Consider the following 9,967-nt stretch of genomic DNA (forward strand, 5'->3'; position numbering starts at 1 on the left):
ACATAAACTGACCATAACATTACAAGTTGGTAGGTCTTTTGACAAACATTCTGCTCCCCCTCTCCTTCCAAGAACTTGTTAGCATTGTATTTTCCTCGCCTCCTGGAAGTTAGTCATGGCAATGACTTGATGTGGCCATCAAAATTAGTGATGGGTGGAAGTTTTGGAAGCCTGCAGAGAATTCACCAAGCTTCCTATTCCTGTCTCATGGAAGTGTACGATGAGATGGAGCCTCCCTCAACCTTGGGAATCCCTGAGTGCCATGCAGAAATCCCCCCCACCCCAACTCTGCTTAACCCACATTAAACTCTGTGGCTTGAATAAGAAATGTTAGTTGTGCCAGGGAGATATTTGAGATGTTACTGTAACATAGCCTAGCTTATTATTTTTTTTAACCTAGCTTATTATAACTGCTACAAGCTATGCTTAATGTGAAAACACTGCCTAAAAGTCTGTCAAATTGTTGGTTTGGAACCTGATCTAGGAGCTAGGTTTGGGTTCCATTCCTGGCTCTGCTAGACCAGCTCAAGCGCACAAGTCTGGTTAAGCATGAGGTGCATTATCCCTTCAAGATACACATATTTACCCAGTCTGCAGGGGAAAGAATTTATTCTCAAGAGTCAGATTGCCTGAGTTGGAATCTCAGCTTTTATGCAGGGGACAGTTTTAGCCATATTTCTTAATTTATGTGGCCATTTCCACATGTGTACAAGGCACACAACAGTCTATATACCCTATAGGAATAAATGTAAAGCATTTAGGATAGTGCCTGGTAGATAGTGCTTTGTGGGTGTTAGCTGTTGGTGAGGAATGGCTCTTGCTGAACCTCTTCACCTCTACCCAGCCATACATCCAGAACATGCCAGGCACACCCATTCCTCTCTCTTCTATTGGAGAGCTGAGCGCGCAGAGCAGAATAGTCAACCTGGGGCGGGGCGGGACATAGGTCCAATTCAAATTCTAAAATTTTGAGTCTTGGGGCACCTGGGTGGCTCAGTCGGCTGAGCGTCCTACTTTGGCTCAGGTCATGATCTCGAGGTGCATGAGTTCGAGCCCCGCGTTGGGCTCTGTGCTGACAGCTCAGAGCCTGGAGCCTGCTTCAGATTCTCTGTCTCCCTATCTCTGCCCCTCCCCCACCCATGCGCGCTCTCTCTCTCTGAAAAATAAATAAACTTAAAAAAATAATAAAATAAAATAAAATAAAATAAAATAAAATAAAATAAAATTCTGGGCCTGGCTCTAGATGAGAGCTGTAACAAAAAATGAAATTGAGAGCTATGAATATGTCCTAGGTTATAAGCGCAGTTAAACATCTAGAAAGTTCATAGTAAGTTTCAGAACTTGGAACTGACCAAGTCTAACTGGCTTCAATCAGCGGGAACCTGAAAGCAAAAGTCACATTCCCATTTCACACCCAAAGAATTCACTTAATACATGTTGGGTGTCTGGTTTATTCAAACGTGGGGCAGAGCCCCGCCCCCATCCAAGGAACAGGAAGTGAATAGCTGGGAGCTATGGGGCTGAACAGGGCAGGGCTGTGCAGGTATCACAAGGTAAAAGGAGCTCAGCTGAGCAACCAGAGTTGCAGCATGGGGACCAGGCTGAGCAAGAGAAGCCCAATCCCATGGGGCATGGCCCCAGCACTCATGGCCAAGGCATAGAACCGGGCCACCTCCTCGTTGGGGTTGCCCTGGGCCGGGTCGAACCACATCTGGATGCAGCGGCCGCTCCCTCGGCTGTAGTTGCTGAGTTTGTAGGAGTGGCTCCAGATGCCCTCACACAGGGCTGCGGGCGTGGGGAAATAGAAATGGAAGTGGTGGCAGGCAGCTCCCACTGGGCACCGGTTATGCCCTGTAGGGGAAATGGAAGACCTTCAGCCACTGGGCCCAGAACTAACTTTGTTTCCACCAATCTCACAGCCCCAATATGCCAGCTCCACACCCCACACCTCTGCCTCCAAATCTCTCCCTCCCTGACCTGCCCAGGCCCTCACCTGAGCTCCAGTTCCAGCCCTTGTGCCAGTTGCTCTTGCAGGTGTAGGACGTGCGACAGTCCTCCCACCATTGCTGACAGTCCTCCTTGCACAGGGGCACGTTCAGGATGCGTTCTTTGCGCCAGCTCTGGTTCACCTGGGAGAGGTGAGTGGAAAAAAAGGGCCCAGGTTCAAGATTCTCGGCAGCTCTGCCCTGAAGAGAGAGCTGGAGAGGCAGCCCGAGGAGTTGTCTGGGAGGCTTAGCTCCTCTGCAAAGTTGGGGGTCCAGGGGAGGACACTCATACCTGCTGGATCCAGGGCCCCAGGTTGGGGGAGCACTCATAGAGGCAGGTGTCCTGGATGAAGTGCTGTTTGCAGGCGGGTGCCATCTGTCCACAGTGGTCCCAGTTGAATCTGTACAGGTAGGAAATGTCCTTATGGGCTTCCCGGCTGGTGTTGGCAAAGCAGCAGGAATTCTTCTTCCAGGGGCTGCACTGGGTGGGGGAGACACAGGCACTAACTCCCATGCCTGGCACAGCCACAGTATTCCCATGCGCAACCTCTTCCCCTTTAGTCTTTTTTAAATTATTTATTTATTTATTTATTTATTTATTTAATGTTTAGTTATTTACTTGGGGGTGGGAGAGAGAAAGAGAGAGAGAGAGAGGGAGGGAGGGAGAGAGAGAAAATCCCAAGCAGGCTCTGCGCTGTCAGTACAGAGACTGACATTGGGCTCGATCCCATGAACTATGAGATCATAACCTGAGCTGAAATCAAGAGTCCCACATTTGACTCACTGAGCTACCAAGACTCCTCCCTCTTTTATTCCCTAACACAGTCTTTCAGAGAAATACTTACCACTGGGGGACCCTCTTTGGGGGAAGTGCAGCCATTATAAAATTCAATAATCCAAATCTCTATTGAGAGCCTACTTACTCTAATCCAGAAGGTAGAGACATAACAATGAAAACTCATCGACTGCTTTGGAAAGAGATTAAGCAGGGGAGAGGAATGGGGAAGGGCAGTTTTCTAGACTTGTCAGACAAGCCTCATTTAGAAGGTGACAAAGACCCAGAGGTGAGGAGGCAAGCTAAATAAATTGGAACCTCAGAATAGATCTAATTACATAAATACTCAAAACAGTGAATGAATGAAAACCCATAGTTTAGAATTCAGTTTAAAAGCAAAATATTTTTTTTTAATTTTTTTTTCAACGTTTTTTATTTATTTTTGGGACAGAGAGAGACAGAGCATGAACGGGGGAGGGGCAGAGAGAGAGGGAGACACAGAATCGGAAACAGGCTCCAGGCTCCGAGCCATCAGCCCAGAGCCCGACGCGGGGCTGGAACTCACGGACCGCGAGATCGTGACCTGGCTGAAGTCGGACGCCCAACCGACTGTGCCACCCAGGCGCCCCAAAAGCAAAATATTAAAATGTACTCTTTAGGGGCTCCTGGGTGGTTTAGTTGCTTAAGTGACTGACTTTGGCTCAGGTCAGGATCTCACAGTTTGTGAGTTCGAGCCCTGCATGGGGCTCTGTGCTGGCATCACAGAACCTGCTTTGGATTCTGTGTCTCCCCCCTCTCTGCCCCTCCTCTGCTCATGCTCTATCTCTGTCTCTCTCAAAAATAAATAAGATAAACATTGTTTTAAAAAGCTTAAAAAACCACAATAAAAACAAAAAAACGTGCACTTTAAAAGAAGTTAAAATCAAGGCTGCTCAAAGAATGCAAGTTACACCGTCACTTAGCTGCAGGCTCAGTGATTCTGAGCAAGCACTAACTGGGGACTGTGATCATTATCTGCTACTGAGGTCAAAATGAACATTTACATATTGGAATGCATTTTACAAGTGACTTCCCTTTTGTGTTTTCTTTACAGTTATGCATCATATTGCTTTTTTTAATGCTTAGATAGGTCCAGGATATTAAAGGGGTTGTGACAAAATAATTTTCATAGAAAAGAGACCTCTGGTCCAACAAAAAGGTCAAGAGCCCCAGTGGAAATGATTGCTAGATGCATGAATCAATGTGCCTCACACCCAGCCTCAAGACTGTGAGAAATCTACTTTTCTCGAGCTGTTTGGGGCTGGAGGGAAAGAAACCACAATGTGTTGTGTGCATTTGCTGCTCTCAGATTCTTGGGTCAGTTTCCATCTAAACTCTGAAATCAAAATCAGCCCCATGGGTCTGATGTGTCTGACGGGTCTCTCCTGTGTCATTTCCCAGGCTCCTCTCTGGACGTGCTTCCTGATCTGTGTAACGCGGAAACCCAACAACCAAGGAGCTGAGGTGCTGGCATTGTACTGGCGACACTGGGCACACAGTATGTGGTAAGCCAGTAGTTGCCCGCATTAGTGCAAACTCAAAGTCTCTCAGGTGGCCTTCCTGCCCCCACCATGGAAAGGGTTTGATGCTTCTATCTCTCGCTGCCCTCTTCCTGAGTCAGCACCTCCCCACCTCGGATCACCCCTCCGCCCACCTGCTCATGCAGCTCGTCTTCTGGGCTTGGCTTTTCCTTGTGGTGCTTGGCATCCATACAGACATTGAGAAGCTCAGTCCTGGGCCGGGCTGCCCACACTGCGGCCACCCCCGCCAGAAGGAGCAGCAACTCTGTTGTCACCAGCTGGGCCATGTCAGTGTCTGAAGGAAGACCTGTGGTCAGTGGCACCAAGGAAAGCAGAGGTGGGGCCTCCAGGTGTGTGGGAATAGCCCCAGGTGGGTGGAGCCTCCAAGAAGCCTGGGCCCTGTCATGCCCCACCCCTACCCCTATCTTCATAGCCTCAGGGAGAGGAGGGATCAGACACCGCCCTCTGGGACAGTCCTTGCTAGTGTCATTAGTGACTTCTCCAGGTGGACAGGAGGATCAAATGATGAAACTAAGGGATGGGGTTTGGGCAAAATGAAGAAATAGCCGGGAGATTGCCATAGGTCCACAGTCTTGTTTGAAATCCTTGGAGGCAAGTGTTTCAGAATTTCAAGTATTTAGGATTTTGTGAAAGGTAATACAATCCACCTGCACGCAACAGTCAAGCATACATTCTGTGCTGAAATAGCTACACTGGTGGGAGAAATAAAAACTATAATAACCTCACATTAATTTTCAGGTCAGATTTTGACACCAAATGACTTCATGCAAACTTTGACAATAACCTCAGTTTTGGAGCTCCAGATAAGCCGCAGACCTAAGTTTAAAACAAGACAACAAAACCCAGCCCCGTTCCAGCCCTTCCCAGCCTCATCATTTGGCCTCTCCCGGAGATCCTGCGCCACGGGGAATGTCCCAGGGCAGAGAGGGCTGTGGGCAGCCAGCTGGACAGCCTCCGGGGCCTTGGGGAGGTTCCTGCCCCCGACCACAGAGCTGGCCTCTCTTTGGCTTTCGTAGCACCTGAATCCTCTGAATTCAGACACTGAACCTTGGGAGGGAACTGACCGTTCCTTCACCCCACCGGTCACCAGGCGCCTGGGCTCTCCTAAAGTTTGGCATTCGTTTCCCATGGCTCCCAAAGCGCACACGCCCCTCTGCTCAAAGTTGCCTTGTCTCCACACTGCCTTGCCCTCACCGCCCTGTCCTGTGGAGCTCAGGCAGCTTCCTTGGCCTCCTGGACGGGACCTGAGCTGGGTGGCCTCCAGGCTGACTGCCTGGCAAGGCTTGGGAAACCTGGAATTGAATTCCCACCTCCCATCTCCTCCTCGCCCCTCACCTTTCCACAATCCAATATTCTGCAGCTCTATTTACTCCAGTGTTTATTCATTCTCTCACTTGGTAATTCATTCATTCCAGGACCCAATCATCCTTCTAATGACCCAATCACTCACTGATTGGGTCACAAGACAAATCAGTACTCTCGGGAGCACCAGGTGACTCTTTGGATCAGGCTCTTTGGGGAAACATGGTCTAGCAGTTTAGAGCACAGTTCTCAGCCCTAACACACCACCTCTGGCTTGACCTTGGGGGAAAATAACTCAAATTATCTTGAGCTTTAGCGTCCTCATCTGAGCACTAAATGTAGGGGAGAAAACCCTAACAAATGAGAGTCAGCTGGGCACGGATTGTGTCATCAGCTGGCTCAGGCTGAGGGATGTGCCCCACCTACCATAATAGAGACCCCCCAAGATTGATACAGGCCCCTCCATTCCAGAGCTCCTTCAGCTTTGTCCCTTGCACCTTCGCTGTGCTGAGGCTTTCATGGGGGCCGCTGATGGAGAGTACTAGGGAGGCCTGGGTGGAGGCTGAGAAGGCCCTTCCCCAGGCTTGGTGGGCCCCACCTGGTCGGTCAGTAGTTTTTCTTGCTGTGGTGGTTGCTCTCTAGAGTCAGAGCTCTCTTCTCCCCGCAACCTATGCACTCTGCAAGTTGCTCTCCACATTCCTAGTCTCAGCTTCAGATACTGGTGCAGCTATGCCCCCACCAACCACCATCACCCTGAACACACACAACCCAGGGCCCCAGACGGGAAGCGCTAAGCACCCAGCACTGTGCTGAAAGGTAAAAGTCCGCTGGTTCTAGTTCGGTGGTGGACACCAGCTTGCGGTTTTAACCTTGGGCAGACCCTGCTCTGCTCTGGGCCCTTAGCTTCCACTTCTGGATTCTCTAGGATTTAGGCAAAGTGGATCCTCTCGGTGCAGCAAATTCTTTAGCACATGCTGAGAGCACAGCGGGGTGTGTTGCCTCTACTAAAGGGGTGGGGAGTGGCATACCTGGGAGAGGAAGTGGTTCCTGGTCTGGCTCAGGCCTCTGCTCCGCTCTACAGTCCCCCTTGCCTTACTCCGGGGCACAGCCGCGGTTTAGTGGCCTAGGAGACGGGCAGTAGGTCAGGCAGCAGGGAATGTGGCCCAGGAGTGGAGCCGGGATCGGGCGAAGGCCACTCAGCAGTTCATTCTTTTTTTTTTTTTTTTTTTTTTTTTAAGTAAAATAGCTATTTATTCAGCCTCTTGTCATGCCAAAATGTTTTGTGCATATACCACTATAATTAGCACACCCTCTGTAACAGGCAAAATTGTACATCAAATCATATGTCATGTTACCTGATTATATAAAAATGTAAAGTGAAAATGATTTTTCAATTCCTTTTAACGTTACTAGTAAACAATTCAGCAGTAGATATGAGGCACAAACTCTTAGTAAAATATGACACAGGAAGAGCAATAATGTAATTCTCACTTAACTTGTCACAATTTGTTATGAATATACAAAGACAAGTTTCTAAAGTGTTATATTTACTAAGATTCTGGCAATAGCTTTATGTAACAAGACACAGCATACCAGGCCTGCCACTCAACTTGTTTATGGTAAGACTCAGCTTCAGTATGAAGCTGTTAAAAAAAAGAAAAAATTAGAAGTCTGCTTTTTTGTTTTACATGCTAAGTATCTTGGCAAGTATGCCATTAACCACAGTATGGAATTTAAGAGCAGGAATAAGGGGTTAATAAAAGCTAAACACGGCAGCCTAAACAAAATTCATACAAAAATAAAATAACTATCACGGGTTACATAAAATTTTCCTGACCGGTTAAAACTAACAGTGTAAAACTTGCGTTTTAGAATCTTTAGCTATCAAGTTCAAAAAGTACCAGTGGCTATTTGAAATGATTCCTCTCCAGAGCCAAAGTGTAGTCAAAGTTAATTCAAATGTTATAACACATTCTAATGCTAAAAAACATTCAGTATTATTGAAGTGGAGGTAAATCCCAGAACTTTTGGGGCTTTGTCGTGCTGCAAAAGGCTGTTACTCTGGTTCACTTAAAGCAGCAAATGACAAGAGTCTAAGGATGTCTAAGGGCAAGACTGCTGTACCAGCTCTGACCTCCCCATGAAGCACGGCTACTGTGTCCACAAAAACAGGATGTGTGAGGATAAAAGGCATGCTATTCTTCTAGCTAAAGAGATAGCAAACCACCCCCCCCAAACCTAAAAGCTCCTTCCCCAGGTAAATAAAAGTATATAAGGGGAAAAATTAAAATACACTTATCTACTGAATAAGAATTTTGAAATATCAGTGTAATCCCTATTTCCAAAATGTTAACTAGAGTCATCTGGTCATTTCTAATTACATCTTAAATGATATATCCAGATTCGATTTCTGTTGATGTATCATTAGATACTTCGAGTCAAAAATAGTAATTTTATCCCCAAATCTTAACCACTAGCACAACTGCAATGTATTATCTCCCAGAGTTGTTAAGCACTGGAAGAGAAAAAACTGATGTTCAAGCAGCAGGCAACAGTTATGGCCCTTTCACACGGAGGCATCCGAGTGGCTACTGAATAGTCCAGTAATAATTCTAAAAACAAGAAAATTCATGCATGTTAGTAATTATGTCATAATTTTCACCGTTGAAATTTCCTTAGACATTGCACTTTCTTTATAAAGGAATCCTGATTTTTCTTAATATTATGACAAGTCGGGACTTGAACTAGCACCCTTCTTTTTCTTCTTACTGTGTTTCTCATGCTTCTTTTTCTTTTTTGTTTTTTCTTTTCCTCGTTCTTCACTGCTTTTCTTCTTTTTTGCTCATACTTCTTCAACATAATCTGATTCTGATAAGGACTCAGACGATAAAGGTTTATCTTCAGGACGCATCTTTCTTTTTTGCTGAGTCCTTTAATGTCCTTGTCTTTCTCAGTTGCCTCCTTTGACTTCTTTTTCTTTTTTTAAACTATCCTTACTGTCCCATTCAGTTTCTGACATGGAGCTTTCAGAAGATTTATGTGAACGATTCTTCTTTCTCTTTTTTCTTTTTCCTTGTTTTTTATCCTCATCTTCAGAATCCAAAGAACTGCTGGAAGAAGCAGAGCTTGATGAAGAAGATGAATACCTTACCAGATTTCTTTTTTTTTTCCTTTCTCTGTTTTTTTTGGATGAGCTCTCACTTCCACTTACTAATTTCTCCCTGTGTTTTTCCAGTTCTTTCTTCCAATTCTCATTTTCTCTTCAAATTCAGCCAATGCCTTGGAGCCTTTCTTTTTCTTCTCTAGTTGTTCTTTCACTTCTTCCCAGGTAGGCCTTGGTCGATTCAGATAATTTTGGATCATTGGCCCTGAAGACTGGATTGGACCCCTGGATCTGGCCATTGCTATTGGGTTCATAGAGGCCACTCGATTTTCCTGCTGCCCCATGGTGCGGGACTAAGCACACAGTCAGGCACAGAGGAAGATCAAGCCAGAGAGGTGGCCGAGGTGGGCCCACCGCAGGTCCTTCGGCCTACTCAGCAGTTAATTCTTGCATGTCAATTATTGTGGACACTAGCCAGCTTCCACAGGAGGTGGGTGGATTAATAGTGCCGGCCTAGGGCCAGTCCCCAGCCCCACTGACCCCATTTTCTCCCCCAGACTCAGGTCTGATAAAACCTTGCAGCCTGAGTTGCCGAGTCCTTTAAAACAATCTGATCCACTTCCAACCCCCTGTCCTTGTTATACAGAAGAGAATGAGACCCAGAGAATCAGGATAGAACCAATTGCAGGGCAAGGGCTGGAGTGCAAGCTTCCAAGCTCCCAGCCAGCTGTAGAGAGCACAGAACTCTCCAGTCCCCAACTTATAGATCCAGCAACTCCTCCAAACTCATCAGCCCCAGGCATTGCTCACCTCCAGCTGCACAATCAGATGTTCAGATGCCCAGAACCCCAGGCCCCAGCCCTCCTCCCTCCACTCCCCTGCCCCCCACATCTACCTATACAGGTGCCCCATCTATGGCATCATCAGAGTCTGGTCTCATGTAGACCCCTCCCACCTCTCTCACCCTAGCCAAGGACACAAGCCTTCCTTTTATCATGGTGGTACCACTTTTGGGGAAAGGGAAGAGTAGAGGAGCAAATTTGGGCACGAGAAAATACCAAGCTTTGTTTTGTCACAGCACCTGTGTGCGACCCAGGGAGAAGTGGTTACAGAGACGAAAGCCTAGAGGAAGGGTCTAGGTTGGATGCAGATGTGGGAGCCATCAACCTATGGATGGCAATAGAAGTTTAAGGAAGATGGAGCCTCAATACCCTGGGGAAGG

The 9,967-nt window shown here is 47.0% G+C and overlaps 1 protein-coding gene and 1 pseudogene across 2 annotated transcripts; both read right to left on the minus strand.

Annotated features, from left to right (window-relative positions):
• Positions 1 to 1,447: 1,447 nt before the first annotated feature.
• On the minus strand, positions 1,448 to 6,867 carry LOC124505445 (folate receptor alpha-like). 2 transcript variants are annotated; one of them, XM_047071400.1, is made up of 5 exons: positions 6,671 to 6,866; positions 4,454 to 4,614; positions 2,278 to 2,466; positions 1,994 to 2,129; positions 1,449 to 1,851 (listed from the first exon to the last, which is right to left on the minus strand). In XM_047071400.1, exons 2-5 carry the CDS (start codon positions 4,604 to 4,606, stop codon positions 1,565 to 1,567), a joined length of 765 nt encoding a protein of 254 aa, XP_046927356.1. In that variant the 5' UTR covers positions 4,607 to 4,614; positions 6,671 to 6,866; the 3' UTR covers positions 1,449 to 1,564. The 2 variants fall into 2 exon arrangements, with proteins under 2 accessions (XP_046927355.1, XP_046927356.1); XM_047071399.1 differs by having other exon boundaries at positions 1,448 to 1,851; positions 4,454 to 6,867.
• Positions 6,868 to 7,204: 337 nt separating this feature from the next.
• On the minus strand, positions 7,205 to 9,520 carry LOC124505448 (protein FAM133B-like; annotated as a pseudogene).
• Between the last annotated feature and the right edge of the window lie 447 nt (positions 9,521 to 9,967).

The sequence above is a fragment of the Lynx rufus genome, unplaced genomic scaffold (assembly GCF_022079265.1).
Source record: "Lynx rufus isolate CCGP_SWC_20201006 ecotype Redwood Valley unplaced genomic scaffold, mLynRuf1.p SCAF_9, whole genome shotgun sequence".
Lineage (NCBI taxonomy): Eukaryota > Metazoa > Chordata > Mammalia > Carnivora > Felidae > Lynx > Lynx rufus.